This window comes from Rhinoderma darwinii, chromosome 1 (genome assembly GCF_050947455.1).
Source record: "Rhinoderma darwinii isolate aRhiDar2 chromosome 1, aRhiDar2.hap1, whole genome shotgun sequence".
Classification (NCBI taxonomy): domain Eukaryota; kingdom Metazoa; phylum Chordata; class Amphibia; order Anura; family Rhinodermatidae; genus Rhinoderma; species Rhinoderma darwinii.
In genome coordinates, this window is record NC_134687.1 from 363,488,849 (window position 1) to 363,507,812 (window position 18,964).

Consider the following 18,964-nt stretch of genomic DNA (forward strand, 5'->3'; position numbering starts at 1 on the left):
AATAAACGGCTGTTTGGATACACGGCAGGGCTTAGAAGGGAAAGAGCACTATTTGGCTTTTGGAGCTCAAATTTAGCAGGAATGGTTTGCGGAGGCCATGTCGCATTTGCAAAGCACCTGAGGGACCAAAACAGTGAAAACGCCCAAAAAGTGACTCCATTTAGGAAACTACACCCCTTGAGCAATTCATCTATGGGTGTAGTGATCATTTTGACCTCACAGGTGTTTCATAGAATTTATTAGAATTGGGCAGTGAAAATAAAAACAATCCTTTTTTTTCAATAAGATGTAGCTTTAGCTAAATTTTTCATTTTCTCAACAAATAAAGGAAAAATGGAACCCCAACATTTGTAAAGCAACTTCTCTGGAGTACGGCAATACCCCATATGTGGTTATAAACTGCTGTTTGGGCACACAGTAGGGCTCAGAAGGGAAGGAGCGGCTTTTGGAGCACAGATTTTGCTGTATTTGTTTCTTGACACCATGTCGCTTTTGCAAAGCCCCTAAGGTACCAGTACAGTGGAAACTACCCAAAAGGGACTCAATTTGTGATACTACACCCCTTGAGGAATTAATCTAGGGGTGTAGTGAGCATTTTGACCCCACAGTTTCATAGATTGTATTTGAATTGGGCAGTGAAAATAAAAATTACATTTTTTTTCCAATTTTTAGAGCAAAGTTTTTCATTTTCTCAAAAAATAAAGCAGAAATAGAACCCCAACATTTGTTAAGCAATTTCTCCCGAGTATGGCAATACCCCATATGTGGTTATAAACTCATTTTTGGGCACACGGCAGGGCTCAGAAGGGAAGGAGTGCCATTTGGCTTTCGGAGTACAGATTTTGCTGGATTGGTTTCTGGTCGCTATGTAGCATTTGCAAAAGCCCTGTGGGATGAAAACCGTGGAAACCCCCCAAAAGTGACCCCCATTTTGGAAACTACACCCCTCAAGGTATTCACCTAGGGGTGTAGTGAGCATGTTAACCCTGCAGGTCTTTTGTATAAATTAGTGTGCACTTGATATTGCAGAGTGAAAATGGGATTTTTCAACAGATATGCCAATATGTGGTGCCCAGCTAGTGCCACCATAACAAGACAGCTCTCTAATTATTATGCTGTGTTTTTCCCAGTTTTAGGAATACCCTACATGAGGCCCTAATCTTTTGCCTGGACATTTGACAGGGCTCAGGAGTGAGAGAGTACCAAGCGAAATTGAGGCCTAATTTGGCGATTTACACAGAATTGGTTCGCCATTGCAGAGGCTCAGATGGGAAATAATAAAAGAAACCCCCAGAAGTGACCCCATTTTAGAAACTACACCCCTCAAGGCATTTATGAAGGGGTGTAGTGAGCATTTTCACCCCACAGGTCTTTTCCATTAATGAATGCATTGCGGATGGTGCACAGTAAAAATAAAAAAAATTCCCAGACTTGCCACTGAATTGGCATATATGTCATGCCCAGCTAATGCCACTGTAGAGAGACACCCCAAAAATTGTTAAAAGCGTTCTCCCGGGTATAGCGGTGTCATATATGTGGAAGTAAACTGCTGTTTTGGCACACTGTAGGGCTCAGATGGGTGGGAGCGCCATTTGGCTTTTGAAGCGTAGATTTTGCTTGGTAGTAGTTTTTGTTTGAGTATTGCTGGTGTTTTCGGTTATAATGTGGCGGGTACATGTAAGCTGGGCAGAGTATATCAGGGGCATAGTCGGGGGGTATAATAATGGGGTAAACCATAAAATAATCCCATAGATTTGTGTTACGCTGTGAAGCAATCCTTTCTGCACAAGCCAGTGTCGCACGGATATGTCCTTTCTTATCCCCCTTTTGGTCCACATTCCGTACCTTCGCAGTTTGGGGAATTTTGCTAGGAAGTGTTGTCCTGGTATAATATGGGCACCCTTGCTTCTATGTTCTATGTTCCTGGTTCCCTAATTTTAGGGCCCCGATAAATCGCCTCTTGAAACAGGCCAAATGTGCCCCTCTGACCTGCACAACTGCATATTTTTTATTTCCTGACTTATGGAAGCCTTAACTAATTTTATTTTTTCATAGACTTAGTGGTATGAGGGTTGTTTTTTTGCAGGACGAGCTGTAGTTATTATTAGTGCCATTTTGGGGTACATGCGAGTTTTTGATCACTTTTTATCCTACTTTTCGAGAGGCAAAGTGACCAAAAAACAGCAATTCTGGCATAGTTTTTTTTAGGGTTTTTTTATACAGCGTTCACCATGCGTTATAAATTACATGTTAACTTTATTCTGCGGGTCAGTACGATTCCGGCGATACCTAATTTATAGCACTTTTTTATGTTTTACAACTTTTTGCACAATAAAATTACTTTTGTAAAAAGAATGTCTCTTTTCTGTCACTATGTTGAGAACCATAACTTTTTAATTTTTTCGTCGATGGAACTGTATCAGGGCTTGTTTTTTGCAAGATGAGCTATAGTTTTCATAGGCATCATTTTTGGATACATGCGACTTTTTGATCGCTTTTTATTTCTATTTTTGTAGGGCAAAGTGACCAAATAAGAGATTCTGGCATTACTTTTTAATTATTTATTTTTTTTACGCCGTTCAAATAACATAATTTTATGCCGGTTAAATAAAAGATTTTTATTGTTTAGGCCGTTATGGTCGCGGCGATACCAAATATGTATGGTTTATTTTATTTTTTTTCAATAATAATGGACTTGATCAGGGAAAAAGGGCGATTTGTGTTTTATTTTATTACTTAAAACTTTTATTATTTTTTACAACTTATTTTTTTTTTTCACTTTTTTACACTTTACTTTAGGCCCACTAGGGGACTTGAAGTCATTCACTGACAGCAAGCCGATTAGGTTTCGCCTCAGGGCGGGGGCTGGAAGTGTTCCATGCTAGGCACACCGGGAGGCCAGTATTAGGCCTACGGTTGCCATTACAGCCACCGACACCCCAGCGATTTCATTGCTGGGGTGTCGATGAGTTGCAAACACCTTAAATTCAGCGATCGCTTTTGACGGCTGCATTTAAGGGGTTAATGGCGGGGATCAAAGCTAACTTCAGTCCCCGCCGTTACAGCAGGCTGTCAGATACAGCTGACATCCGGGGATGATGGAACGGACTCCGCTTCTGAGCAGGTGCCATGCATTTGTCGTAAGTAAACGACATTTTGCAGGAAGCACTGGCTTTCCATGTCGTATACTTACGACAAATGTCGGGAAGGGGTTAATCATTGGTAAAAATCTATTGTAATTAATGATTGATTTTTTTTGTTTACCAATGATTTAAAATGTACATCTCCTTTTTTGAGGAAAGTATTTTTCCTTTGAAGGATTTCAGGCTCAAGTATCAAAAAACTCTACGTATTTAAATTTAAAAGGAGTTAATTGAAAATAATTTTTGTGGAACTTGTATCTAGTATATACACCGTTCAGCCATAACATTACAACCACTGACCGGTGAAGTGAATAACATTGATTATCTCATTACAATGGCGCATGACAAGGGGTAGGATATATCAGGCAGCAAGTGCTTGAAGTTGCGGTGTTGGAAAAAGGCAAGCGTTAGGATGTGAGCAACTTTGAGAATTGCCGCTTGCTGTGTAAGGGGCTGCGTAGTCACAGACCATTCATAGGGTCCGAGCTGACTCCTATCCACTGCCGAAAGACTACAATGGGCACGTAAGCATCAGAACTAGAGCAATGGAGCATGGAGCAATGAAACAAAGTGGTCTGTTCTGATGATTTACGTTTTCTTATTACATCATGTGAAGGGCCGGTTGTGTGTGCATCGCTTATCTGGTGTAGAGATGGCACCAGGATACACTATGGCAAGAGGGCAAGCTGGAGGGGGCAGTGTGATGCCCTGGACGATGTTCTGCTGGGAAACCTTGGGTCCAGGCATTCGACTGGATGTTACTTTGACACGTACCTCCTACCCAAACCTTGTTGCTGACCAAGTACACCCCTTCGAGGCAATGATATTCCCTAATGGCAGTGGCCTTTTACGGGGGGGAGATAATGCGCTCTGCCACACTGCAAAATTTGTTCAGGGATGGTTTGAGGAATATGACCGTGTTCATGGTGTTGACTTGGCCTCCAAATACCCCCAAATCTCAATTCGATCGACCATCCGTGGGATGTGCTGGAAAAACAAGTCCGATCAATGGAGGCAGCACCACGAAACTTACAGGACTTGAAGGCTCTGCTGCTAACATCTTGGTTCCAGATATCACAGGACACTTTCAGAGGTCTTGCGGAGTCCTTGCCTCAATGGTTCAGAGCTGTTTTGGTGGCATGAGTGGGACCTACACAATATTAGGCAGGTGGTTTTAACTCCTTGGAGACACAGCCAGTTTTGGCCTTGGGGACACAGCCTATTTTTTTATATCTGACGTGTCAATTTATGTGTTAATCACTTGGGAATGCTTTTACTTATCCAAGCCATTCTGAGATTTTCTCGTGACCTATTGTACTTTGTTAGTGAAAAAATTTGATCGATAAATTCAATATTTATTTCTGAAAAACACCAAAATTTAGGGAAAATTTGGAAAAATTAGCACTTTTCTAAATTTAAATGTATCTGCTTGTAAGACAGATAGTAATACCACACAAAATAGTTACTAGTTAACATTCCTCATATGTCTACACTGTTTGCATCATTTTTTGAACGTGTTCTTATTTTTCTAGGATGTTACAAGGCTTAGAACTTTAGAAGAAATTTTCTCACATCTTCAGGAAAATTTCAAAAGGCTATTTTTTAGGGACCAGTTCAGTTCTGAAGTGGCTTTGAGGGCCTTAGATATTAGAAAGTCCCCATAACTCACCCCATTTTAAAAACTGCACCCCTCAAAGTATTAAACATTAAGAAAGTGTCTTAACCCTTTAGGTGTTTCACAGGAATTAAAGCAAAGTAGAGGTGAAATTTACAAATTTCATTTTTTTTTTTTTGCCAAAATTCATTTGTAATACATTTTTTTTTCTGTACCACAGAAGGTTTTACCCGAGAAACGCAACTCAATATTTATTGCCCAGATTCTAGTTTTTACAAAATATCTCACATGTGGTCCTAGTGTGCTACTGGACAGAAACACAGGCCTCCGAAGCAAAGGAGCACCTAGTGGGTTTTGGGGCCTCTTTTTTTTTTTTTTGAATAGATTTTAGGCATCATGTCAGGTTTGAAGAGGTCTGGTGGTGCCAAAACCATAAAGACCCCCAAAAGTTACGCCATTTTGCAAACTACACCTCTCAAGGAATTTATCTAGGGGTATAGTTAGCATTTTGATACCACTGTTTTTTTGCTAAATTTATTTGAATTTGTATGTGAAGATAGAGATCTACTTTTTTTTTTCTGAAAAAAATGTAATTTTTTTTTACATTTTACAAGGAATAAAGGAGAAAAAACACCCTAACATATGTAAAGGAATTTCTCCCGATTTATAGCAATACCCCATATGTGGTAATAAACTGCTGTTTGGACCCACAGCTGGGCTCAGAAGAGAAGGAGCACCATTTGGATTTCTGATTTTGCTGGAATAGTTTTTAGTGCCGTGTCACGTTTGCAATGCACTGGAGGGACCAAAACAGTGGAAACCCCCCAAAAGTGACCCTATTTTGGAGTTTTTCCTAGGGGTAAAGTTAGCATTTTGACTCCACAGTTGTTTTGCTGAATTCATTGGAATTAGTCTGTAAAGGTAAAAATATACTTTTCTTCTGAAAAAAGTAGACATTTTTAATTTTTACAAGGAATAAAGGAGAAAAAGCACCCCAACATATGTAAAACAATTTCTCCCGATTTACGTAAATATGCCATATGTGGTAATAAACTGCTGTTTGGACCCACAGTGGGGTCCATGTTCACACGCAGTAGCAAAATACGTCTGAAATTAATGGAAATTACGGAGCTGGTTTTCGCCTGAAAACAGCTCCTGATTTTCAGACTTTTTTTTAACAACTCACGTTTTTCGCACCTTATTGGAGCTGTTTTTCAATGGAGTCAATGAAAAATGGCTCCAAAAACGTCCCAAGAAGTGACCTGCACTTCTTTGACGCGGGCGTCTTTTTACGCGCCGTCTTTTGAGAGCGATGCGTAACATTACACCTCGTGGGAACAGAATATCATAAAACCCATTGAAAGCAATGGGCAGATGTTTGTAGGCGTAATGGAGCAGTTTTTTCAGGCGTAATTCGAGGCGTAAAATGCCCGAATTACATCTGGAAACAGTGCGTGTGAACATACCCTTAGGCCTTATTCACACGGACATGTCCGTTTTGCTCGCGCAAAAAACGCTGCATTTTGCACGCGCAAAAGGTCCGTGTGTCATGAGCATATCGGTGCCATGTCGCATTTGCAAAGCCCCTGAGGGACAAAAACAGTGGAAACCCCCCAAAAGTCACACCATTTTGGAAACTACACTCTTTATGGAATTTATCTAGGGGTATAGTGAGCATTTTGACCCCCCCCCCCCCCCACAGATTTTTTGCAGAATTAATTGGAAATAGGCTTTGAAAATAAAAATCTAAATTTTTTCCCCAAAAATGTAGTTTTAGCTTAGATTTTTTTCGTTTTCACAAGGGCTAAATGAGAAAAAGCACCCCAATATTTGCAAAGCAATTTCTCCTGAGCACGGCAATACCCCATATGTGGACAGAAATTGCTGTTCGTACCCACGGCATGGCTTAGAAGGAAAGGAGCATTATTTGGCTTTTGGAGCACAAATTTTGCTGGAGTGGTTTGCGGCGCCGTGCCACATTTGCAAAGCCCCTGCGGGACCAAATTAGTGGAAACCCCCCATTTGGGAAACTACAACCCTGAAGGAATTTGAGGGGCACAATGAGCATTTTGACCCCTCAGGTTTTTTTTGCAGAATTTAGTGTAATTATGCTGTAAAATTAAAAAAACATTTTTGTAATTTTTTTTTTTTTTTTAATAAAACGTGAATATTTTCAATTTTTACAAGGCGTAAATGAGAAAATGCTCCAAACATTTGAAAACCAATTTTTCCAGATTACGGCAATATCCCATATGTGGCAATAAACTGCTTTTTGGACTCAAGGCAGGGTTCAGAAGGGAAGGAGCACCATTTGGCTTTTGAAGCTCAAGTTTTGCTGGAATCATTTTTGGGTGTCCTGTCACATTTGCAAAGCCCCTGAGGGACCAAAACAGTGGAAACCACCCAAAAGTGACCCCATTTTGTAAACTAAAGCCCTCAAGGAATTTATCGAGTGGTATAGTGAGCATTTAGACCCCATGTTTTTTTTGCTGAACTTGGTGGATTTAGGCCATGAAAATGAATATCAAAATTTTTTTACACTAAAATGTTGCATTTTTTAAAATTGTTACAAGGGATAAAGGAGAAAAAGCACCCAGCATTCGTAAAGCTATTTCTCCCGAGTACGGCAATACCCCACATGTGGTCATAAACTGCTGTTTGGACACACAGCAGGGCTCAAAGGCAGGAGTGCTATTTGGCATGCAGATTTTGCGTATTTAATTTTTGGGCGCCATGTCGCATTTGCAAAACCCTGAGGTACCAGAGTACAGTGGAAGCCCACAAGAAGTGACCCCATTTTCGAAACTACACCCCCTCAAGGCATTTATCATTTGCCTGGACATATGACAGGGCTCAAAAGTGAAGAGCAATATGCGCATTTGAGGCCTATTTTGGTGATTTTTACAGCATTGACCCACAATTGCAGGGCTCTGAGGTCAAATAGTAAAAACAAACAAGTAGTGACCCCGATCTTGGAAACTACTAAAGTAGGGCATATTAAGGAGTGTAGTGAGCATTTTGACCCAACGTGTTTTTTCATTAGAAATTCATGCATAGTGGATGGTGCAAAGTAAAACTTACAATTTTCTGATGATATGCCATTTTATTGCACAATATGTTGTGCCACTGAAGACAAATACCCCATAATATGTTAAGCGGATTCTCCCAAGTATGGCGATGCCATATATGTGGATGTAAACTGCTGTTTGGGCAAGCTGTAGGGTTCACAAGGGAGGAAGCGCCATCTGGCTTTTGAAGCGCAGATTTTGCTTGGTAGTTTTTCTGTTTGTGGTATTCCTGGTATTTCAGTTTATAATGTGGGGGTACATGTAAGCTGTGCGGAGTACATCAGGGCATCATAAGAGGGTATTATAATCTGGTTAGTAATTAATAGATATGTGGCCTGTGTCGCACTGATAATTGGTGCCCAATCGTATCTGCTTTTGGAACACTCTGCACATTTTACATCGCCGTATTCCGAGAGCCAGAACTTTATTTTTTTCTCCACCGGAGCTGTGTGAGTGCTTATTTGTTGGGGGACAATCTAGATTTCATTGGTACCATTTTGAGGTACATGCGTTTTTTTTGTTTTTTCTTTTGGATCACTTTTTCTTACATTTTTTGTGGCAAGCGTAGACTAACATAGGTCATGTAGGTTTTACCGCTCTCGCGTAAAAACCGCCTCCGATTGAAATCAATGGGAGGCGTTTTCGGACGTGGTTTCCGCGTCAAACGCATAAAAAAACCTGTGTGAACAGGGCCTAATACATTGCACTACCCACGTAGTGCAATGCATTAGAGCTGTCCATTATTCACTGACAGCAAGCCTATTAGACCGTGCCTCCGGCCGGTGCCTAATTGGCTTCCATACATGGCAGACCAGGAGGCCGTTGTTAGGCCTCTGGATGCCATAGCAACGATTGGCAACGCTGCACATCGCAGCGATGCTGATCGGCTAAAAACCACTAAGATGCCACTAAGATGATCGCGGCATCTAAGGGGTTAATGGCAGGGATCGGAGCTAGCTCCGTTCCCTGCCATTACAGCACGGTTTCAGCTGTAACATACAGCTGATGTCGCAGGCTCGGCTTCTGAGCCTGCGCCATTTTTTTTCTGAGGACGGAAGCCTTTTAGACCCCGCCTCCGAGCGGGACCGAACAGGCTTCCGTACTTTGCAGACAGGAGGCCATTCTTAGGCCTCAGGACTGCCGGAGCAGTCATCGGAACCTCTCTCTTACATCGCTGGGTTCCGATCTGAGCGCTGCATTTTAGGGGTTAATCGTCCGGATCGGAGACTAGCTCCGGTCCTGGCCATGTAGCAGGGTGTCAGCTGCAATATACAGCCGACACCCGCTGGAGATGGTGCGGTCTCTGCTTCTGAGCCCGCACCATCATCGCGTACTATTACGTTGCTTTGCCTTAAGACCTTGGCGACAGCAACGTAATCGTACGAGATATGTCACCAAGGGGTTAATGTTATGGTTGATCAGTGTATACTGATGTTGTTGTTAAATTTGTGATTTTCATATTTTACCTTTTGTTTGTTTTTGGTTTTTTTAGGTCAAGTTTGTTTACCTAGTCAAGAGCACCAAAAGAATAATTCTGTTGTTGGCTGTTGTGTCTGGTGTGACATTTATCCTTGTGTGTTCTGGGGTGTTCTTCCCCTACAGTGCCAATATAGACAGCCCAAAGCCAAAGAGAATTTTCCTACAGGTAATATACATCATACATTGTACATGCTCTGCTATTCGAGAGCTACTCAAATTATATTCCATTCGACTATGTGCAAAGACTTGTCTGGAGAACTTTAATATATTGCCAAGAACTTATTTTCCAATTTAGAACATCTGCTGACGTTTCAATATGTTAGAAGATTACATCAGTGGAGGTCTTTGAGCTTGGCCCTACTATTGATGCCTGGAACCAAGGGTCTATAATCTCAAGCCATTACTCTCCATCATATTCAGTAAAGCCATTGATCAACGTGCGTAATAAGGCGATATGAAAACCAAAGTGCCATTGGAATAGGGTTCCAGCATCCAGACCCCCACGGATGTGATCTTCTAACATACTCTACCTGGATGAGATTGGGGAAGTTGTTTTAAAACCTTTAAGTATATTATTTGTGCGTTTAGAATCTCTCTCAATGTTTTTTCTCTCTACTGCTTCAGCACACAACCCGAATGTTCCACAACTTAAATGGAGATGTGGTAAAGCGAGATTCTGGGATATGGGTAAATGGCTTTGATTACAATGGAATATCACATATCACACCTCATGTTCCTGAATTAAATGATACAGTAAGAGCCCCATGTGGTGATGGTCCATTCTGCGGGTTCCCTTGGTATTTCCCTGTGCACCTCTTAATCAGGTTAGTATTTTTTTTGTTTAAAAGAAAAGTGACCCTTCTAATAGATCCACTTAAACTTTTTTTTCCTTCCTCATCAACAGAAAAAATTGGTACATTCCTGCTCCTCCTCCTCCAGTCTCGGTGGATATGGATTTTAAACTGGAATCCAGAGAAGAGATGCCCTGGGGTGTTACACGCCTGAACTTTAAAGTTAAAGGTGAGTATCTTGCTGCATTTAGAAATCATAACTATTTTCAAGAAATGATAACAATTTAGAAGAAATCTTAGAAATCAATCTAAAAATAAAATCGAACTGAATTGTAAACACAATTTACTGCTGCTTTTTGTTCTGTTAGAAAGTATCCTGTTATTTCATAAGGTACAATCAATCTTCAGGAATTTATTTTGAATATAAACTTTTTACACTTGTATCCTAGTATACATAGAGTATGATGTAGTGAATTCTTTACGGAAATATTTATTTTGGATATAAAAAATAAGGGACATGGATAAACTCTGCATTGTTTCCCCACATGGCAGGACCCAGTCATATAACCGTGTATATCCGTCCACATGAAACTTGCGTGCTGTCCAGCTTGTCCTTGGGTGACGGAATACCTGTATCCGGCAGTGGTGGGGAACATTTTATATATTATTCTCATGGCCTGCAAGCTCCTGCATGGAAATTCTGGATTGAAGTTAAGGTAGGCAGATGGGTCTGTTCTGTTTCTGTTATAGAAATCCATCTTTAGGAAAGGTTTTCCTGCAAACCCCTGACCGAATGCAATCCTAATGTCTAGGCTTAATATGCAGCTTTCACATATAGCTGTAGTATTCCAATGTATAAACTCTCACTTTGTAGAGTCATTTTTTTATTAAATGCAGATCAGAACAAGATAAATTAAATTAATGTCATATCTACTACTCCATTCACAGCTAAACCAGTCAGCTATGTGTATTTGGCACCCCTATAAACATTGCAAATCCTTCAAAGCAAAGAGAAGCCACAAACCATACGTGAGGTGGTGCAGCAGGTACTTGCTTCGATATGATAGCAAGCCTAGCTAATATTTGTGGCTTCTCTTTACTAACCATCTGTACATACTCCCCTAAAGGATCCAAAATTACCCTGTATAGGGTTGCCCATTTCAAGGCGGCTTACCTAGGAACTTCTAGGTATTCCGTAAGGACTCATTAGGACAGATATACAATGCATTCGGAAAGTCTTCAGACCCTTAACAAAATTTGAAAAAATGTAATGTTGAGGCCTTGTGCGAAAATAAAAAAATACAAGCATTTCCCCGTCATTCTGCACTCAATACCCCATAATGACAAAGTGAAAACAGAATGTTCGTAATCTTGGCTAATTTATTGAAAAGGAAAAACTAAAATATTGCATTGACAGAAGTATTCAGACCCTTTACTCAGTACTTCGTTGAAGCCTCCAGTCTTCTCGGGTATAATGCCACAAGGTTTGCACACCTGTATATAGGGATTTTCTGCCATTCTTCTCTGCAGATCCTCTTAAAGGGGTTGTCCCAAGTTGATAAATGGAGCTATAAAGCTCCCCCATGTAAAAATAAGAAGAATTCTAATTACCTGTCCGTCGTCCAGCGATGTCGTTTTCTTGATATCGTTGATTGAAGTTGCGGTCGGTCCCTCTTTGTATTCTGCTCGTTGCCTAGGTTCCCGGCCACCGCTATTTACCTTTAGCGGTGGCCGCGCATGCGTAATGACATCCTCTGCGTCCCGAGCCGAGGATGTCATTTACTCATGAACGCGCATCTCGGCGCAGGAGATGCAGTGGAAGGCACCCGTCGCGGGAAGTCTGCGCTCCGCTAAAGGTAAGTGTGTGTGTCTGTGTATATATGGGTGTGTTTGTGTATATGTGGGTGTATTTGTGTGTATATGTTTGTGTATGTGTGTGTTTTTGTATATGTGTGGATTTGTGTGTGTTTGTGTATATATGGGTGTGTTTGTGTACATATGGGTGTGTTTGTGTACATATGTTTGTGTGTATATGTGTGTGTGTTTTTTTGGTGTTTTGTGTGTGTGTGTTTGTGTATAAGTGTGTGTGTGTTTGTGTATGTGTGTGTGTGTTTGTGTATATATGGGTGTTTGTATATGTTTGTGTGTATGTGTGTGTGTGTATATGGGTGTGTTTGTGTAATGGGTGTGTGTTTATGTGTTTTTGTATATGTTTGTGTGTGGTTGTTTGTGTGTGTGTAGGTGAGTATAAGTATCCGTATTGTTCACATTGCTAACTTTTTTTTAATGTTGCAGATTTTGATGTACCAATTGGACTACGTCTTCGATACGTTGGACTACTGCGTAGATCTACGTTTTTTGAAAATGTTAATAAAATGGTTAACGAGGGTTTTGTTGGGGATTTCTTATTTCAATAAAAAAAAATTGTCTGTTTTTTTTTCAAACTTTATTAGTGCCTAGATAATGGTAGTTGGCTGATTGACAGCGTCCATTATTAAGGCGGTACTTAGTGTTAGCCGGTGCAGAGGCTAGCACTAACCACCCATTATTACCCCGGTACCCACCACCACCAGGGGTGCCGGGAAGAGCTTGGTACGATCCAGTACCCGACCATCTGTTGTGATGGTCGGGTACTGGGGCGGCCGTAGGCTGGTATTATGAGGCTGGGAAGGGCCAAAAACAGTGGACCTTCCCACCCTTGTAATGCTAGGCTGCTGCTGCTGTGTTGTATCGGGCTGGTTATAAAAATGTGGGGGACCCCCACGTCGTTTTAAAAAAAAAAAAAAATTAACAATAGACATTGGGTCCCCCACATTTTTAATAACAAGCCATGTACAAGGCCGCAGCAGCCTGGAATTACACGGGTGGGAGGGGCCACTGGTTTAGTACATTCCCAGGCTAATAACACTGTTTGTGGCTGGTTATGATAAATTGGGTGGAACCCCATGTCTTTTTAATAAAAATAATTTAAAAAAATGACGTGGGGTCCCCCCCATTTTTATAACCAGCCAGATACAACACCGCAGCAGCAGCCTAGCATTACAAGGGTGGGAAGGTCCACTGTTTTTGTCCCTTCCCAGCCTCATAATACCAGCCTGCGGCCACCCCAGAGCCCGACCATCACTACAGATGGTCGGGTACTGGATCGTACCCAGCTCTTCCCGGCACCCCTGGTGGTGGTGGGTACCGGGTAATAATGGTGTTTAGTGTTAGCCTCTGTACCGGCTAACACTAAGTCTCCCCTTAGTAATGGACCTTGTCACTCAGACAGCGGCCATGACTAAAGTGATAGTAATAAAACTTGAAAAGAAAAGACAAAGATATAGATAAAATATTTTATTGAAATAAAGCACCCCCAACACAACCCTCATTAACCATTTTATTGATGAAAAAAAAAGCGTCATCTAAGTAGTCCTCGAAACCGACGTAGTCCAAACACCAAACCTGTAAAAAATCAAAAATATATTTAAAAAAAATGAAATCAAACATGTCGTAGGCTTAGTTTCACTTTCATGTGTGATACTGACTGTTATACCATGTATAGAAGCCTGCGGCAAAGTTGGCTGAGATACAGGGAGCCAGCAGACAGTATCATACATGGCCATACAGAGATTTATACAAACATACATACATACATACATACATACATGCAAACATACATGCACATATACACATACAAACATGACAACATACATACAAGCAGACATACATACATACAAGCAAACATACATACATACAAGCAAACATACATACATACAAGTAAACATACATACATGCAAGCAAGCATACATGCAAGCAAGCAAACATACATGCAAGCAAACATACATGCAAGCAAACATACATGCAAGCAAACATACATGCAAGCAAACATACATGCAAGCAAACATACATGCAAGCAAACATACATGCAAGCAAACATACATACATGCAAGCAAACATACATGCAAGCAAACATACATACATGCAAGCATACATACAAGCAAACATACATACAAGCAAACATACATACATACATACATACAAGCAAACATACATACAAGCAAACATACATACATGCAAACATACATACATGCAAACATACATGCACATATACACATACATGCACATATACACATACATGCACATATACACATACATGCACATATACACATACATGCACATATACACATACATGCACATATACACATACATGCACATATACACATACATGCACATATACACATACATGCACATACATACATGCACATACATACAAGAAAACATACATACATGCATGCAAACATACATGCACATATACACATACATGCACATATACACATACAAACATGACAACATACATACAAGCAAACATACATACAAGCAAACATACATACAAGCAAACATACATACATGCAAACATACATAAATGCAAACATACATAAATGCAAACAAACATACATACATACATACATACATACATACAAAAATAAACTCACCTAAGACGTTCCCACGAAGAGCTGAACGGTCCCGTCACTTTTCTTCTCCCATTCACAATAACAGAGCGATGGGCGCAGGTGACGTAATCACGTGGGCCTGATATGAATACGTCATCTGCGCCACAACGCATTGTTACTATGAATGCGAGCGGCGCCAAGAAGAAGGAAGATGGCAAGTGACGGGACCGTTCAGAGCGCCGTTAGAACGTCTTAGGTGAGTTTATTTTTTTTAAAATATATTTTTACTTGTTCGCCGGGTGCTGATGCAGCACCGATGCGGCGGGTACAAAAAACAAAAATGTAGTGACAGGGAGGGGGGGGGAGGGAAAAGTGGCTTGCCGAAACGGGGTGAATGTAGTGTAGTGTAGTGTACAGTACATTCACGGTAAGTTCGTCTCAATCGGGCTTACCATGCCCGCTTGAGACGAACATTCTCCCGATGCTGCTAGAACTACAGTATCTAGCAACATCGGGAGCGCGCAGACTGCAGAGCGGAGTGGCTTGATTGACATTGAGCCGCTCACGCCCCTTTTTAGAAAAGATAACCAGCACTTGCTGAGTTATCAAGTGTAAAAAAAAGGCACTTAGGAAATGAATTTGTAAAAAATTTTAACACCAAATGTTTTAAAATTCATTTCCTGCTTAGAATGTATAAAAAAAAAAATTTGAGTCCACTTGGGACAACCCCTTTAAGCTCTGTAAGGTTGGATGGGGACCGTCGGTGGACAGACATTTTCAGATCTCTCCGGAGAGGTTTGATTGGGTTCAAGTCAGGGCTCTGGCTGAGCCACTCAATGACATTCACAGAGTTGTCCCTAAGCCACTCCTGTGTTGTCTTGGCTGTGTGCTTAGGGTCATTGTCTCGTTGGAAGGTGAACCTTCTGCCCAGTCTGAGGTCCAGAGCACTCTGGATCAGGTTTTCATTAGGAATACCTCCTGTACTTTGCTCCATTCATCTTTCCCTCAACCCTGACCAGTCTCCCTGACCCAGCCGCTGAAAAACACCCCCACAGCATGATGCTGCCGCCACCATGCTTCACTGTAGGGATCATATTGGGCAGGTGATGAAGAGGAAGGTTGAAAAGTGTGTGGAAAAATTGCAATTTTTCCACACACTTTTCCACCTTTCCCTATATTATACGATCGATCTATTGTCAGCTGTGAGATCTTATATAGACAGGGCTGTGTCTTTCCAAATCCTGTCCAATCGAATGAATTTACCACAGGTGGACTCCAATCAAGGTGTAGAAACATTTCAAAGATGATCTGCCCCAGCGCTAAATTCCATGTGTCCTAGCAAAGGGTCTGAATATATATGTCCATGTGAAATTTACATTTTTCATTTTTAAATTCTGTTCTAATTTTGTCATCATGGGGTATTGAGTGCAGAATCATGGGAAAAACTAGTGTTTTTTTATTTTGGCACAAGGCCTCATCATAACAAAATGTGAAAGGGTCTAGAGACTTTTCAAATGCATTGTATATGTGGGCCAGTTACATCTGCCTATTACTAAACCGATATGAGACCACCAGGAGTCCAGCCTAAACAACAAAACACTTACCCTATGTGATGGTAAGATTGTTCTTTATATTCCTTTTTAAAGGATCAGAGCCGCTTTACATTGACCATTGTTTGTTGGTAGTTTAATTTAATTTGATCTTCTCTACCATTGGATAAATTATGTTTATTTTCGGATTTATTAAGTAATGTTTTATTAATCTAGTACATGCCATTGACTTTTTGGTACAGGTTTGACCTGCAGAGGGCTGCAGTAAAACTGCACAATCGTCCAACTGAGTGCCGAGATGTCAATGATTTAGAATAAATAAGTAAATCCGCAAAGACCGGAGATGGTTGACTTGAATACAAATATTAGAGATTTTAATATTTGTGATAAATTAGTACGATAAATGTATTTTTTTTTGTTCCTAATTGTCCATTCGCCTGTGGTGTGGTTAGAACCACATTGAAAAACCGCACGCGTTGTTAGGTTATGTTCACACGGCCTATTTTCAGCCGTTTTTCGGGCCGTAAACGCACCGAAAAACGGCTAAAAATGCAGGGGCTGAACTACTCCAAACACCTGCCCGTTGATTATAATGGGAAAATCGGCGTTCCGTTCCAACGGGGTGTTTTTTACGCGGCTGTTTTTAAAAACGGCCCGCTAAAAATAAAACTTGGAAAAAGAAGTGCATGTCACTTCTTGAGCCGTTTTTGGAGCTGATTTTCATTGACTCAATAGAAAAACAGCTCCACAAACATCCATAAAAAAGCCGCAAAAAATGCAAGTTGCTGTTCCCTTGAAAACCGCTCCCTATTATCAGCCGTCTTTTGTTAAGCGTGTGAACATAGCCTTACCGTGATTTAGTGCATTTTTCGATGCGCTTGTGTTTCTTACCACATCGAAAAATGCACCAAATCACTGTAAAATGCATGCGTTTTTTTGCTGCGGTTCTTACCACAACGTGTGAATGGACCCTTACTGTGTATATCACCCAGCCACTGACTTTGATTGTTCTTTTACAGGGTTCAGATGGACACCTCGATGAAATAGTCACAATTGCAGCTGCTTCACATTATTTCATTGGGGAGAATAAACACTCACCTGAGCTTGACTCTTTACTGCGGAGGTTCCCAGACTGGAGCTTTCCATCCAGCTGGGTCAGTTCATATAAGCAGTATGTGTATTGATGTCTTTCTATGCCGGCATCCCCATAGTGCTGTAAGTGCATGTACCATAGCAACGAGGTTAAGGTGAACGAATTCTGGGAAATGCATTGCATTAACAGTACGAATTCAATGATAAATGGACCACTACAATTGCGTACTCTGATGCTTAGGGAAATGGGTGAGTTCATGATCGTGAAAACTGCACTGAATTTTCTAGTGGGACATGGAAAATAAAAATTCCTGTATATGCTGTGTATTATGAACTACGATCATGCAAAGAAGAACATTCTATATGGACTTATAAAATTTTTCACACTGGATTATCCCTGTTTACAAAACATCAATGTGGTCTAAACGAATGTTACTTGTACGATCTGTTTTTATCACATTTACTCTGGGACAGCTAGTCTTAATGGTATATGTGCAATGTCTCACAGGCTGCATTATAAATGTGCTCTTTTACATGGAAAGTAGGAGTTTGCATATCCTGAAAGAGACTCATCTGTTCATAATAAAGATTCCAAATCCGTCCTGGAGGGAGCACCCTAGAATTGCGTGAGACCTTGTACTTCGCTGTATGTTGACAGGAATTACACTGCAGCCACAATTCAAGACGATTATCATCTTTCCTGATATTTGGGATTTAGTAAATACTTTTTCTTTTGTTTTTACCATGAAATTACAATTCTGGAGCATATTTTCTTTTGCCATTCCTCTGTTATTCCTCCTTGAAATATATGCTTTAGTTGGCAACTGAAAGTGACCCTTTCCCTTGTCGATGGACTGTGTCCATACACACCAACACTGTTCAATCGGTGTCTACATAGTCTGACTATGTCAGCACTCACACCCTATTGACAAAAGGAATAGTAACCACCATTTATTAATATATTTCTAGGAGAAATAACAGAGGAACACCACAACACATTTGTTTAAAAAAAAAAGATTCTCCAGAATTGTTATTTTATGGGTAATGCAAGTATTTACATGACACCTAAAATGTTGTTCTAACAAATCTACTAATTCATGGAAATAAAAGGTTTGTTAACTTCCCCCCTATGTTCTGATTTTATCAACTTTATAAAAGTCGCAGATGACTTAAAAGCCGCAATTAGCGTGAAAAATTGTGACTTTTAGACTGTTTACGGCACTCTTGTTCAGAAAAAAATAGGCGGGGCCGCCCTCGGCCCAACAGATTTCTTAGAGTTTGTACCAGAAACTACCATAAATTATAGCGGAAGTCTGCGCACCTCAGCGCTCCGCTTCCCCGGAACATACAAGGTTCTGATGCTGGGCAATGTCAGGGCCTTATTTGTGATGCAGCAAACAATATCCATATGCTGAACGTTGTGTGCTGCATGCCTACATCACATATAACATCCTGCCGCTGCTTGGCGTCAGGACCTTGTACACCATGTTCCAAATTATTATGCACATTGGATTTAAGTGTCAAACATTTAATTATTAGTTTTTCAATTAAACTCATGGATGGTATTGTGTCTTAGGCTGGGTTCACACGACCATGTTACGTCCGTAATGTATGGAACGTATTTCGGCCGGAAGACCCGGACCGAACACACTGCAGGGAGCCGGGTTCCTAGCATCATAGTGATGTACGATGCTAGGAGTCCCTGCCTCGCTGCAGGACAACTGTCCCGTACTGTAATCATGATTACAGTACGGGACAGTAGTTCCACGCAGAGGCAGGGACTCCTAGCGTCG

The 18,964-nt window shown here is 40.9% G+C and overlaps 1 protein-coding gene across 1 annotated transcript in view; it reads left to right on the forward strand.

The window, feature by feature from the left end:
* The window catches only part of ERMP1 (endoplasmic reticulum metallopeptidase 1), a 95,422-nt gene extending 77,127 nt beyond the window's left edge, over positions 1 to 18,295 (forward strand). The window contains exons 11-15 of the mRNA XM_075827345.1: positions 9,319 to 9,471; positions 9,930 to 10,129; positions 10,210 to 10,325; positions 10,649 to 10,812; positions 17,099 to 18,295. Coding sequence (XP_075683460.1) covers positions 9,319 to 9,471; positions 9,930 to 10,129; positions 10,210 to 10,325; positions 10,649 to 10,812; positions 17,099 to 17,263 — 798 coding nt within the window. The 3' untranslated portion in view covers positions 17,264 to 18,295. The remainder of the gene's footprint in view (positions 1 to 9,318; positions 9,472 to 9,929; positions 10,130 to 10,209; positions 10,326 to 10,648; positions 10,813 to 17,098) is intronic.
* Positions 18,296 to 18,964: the final 669 nt, after the last annotated feature.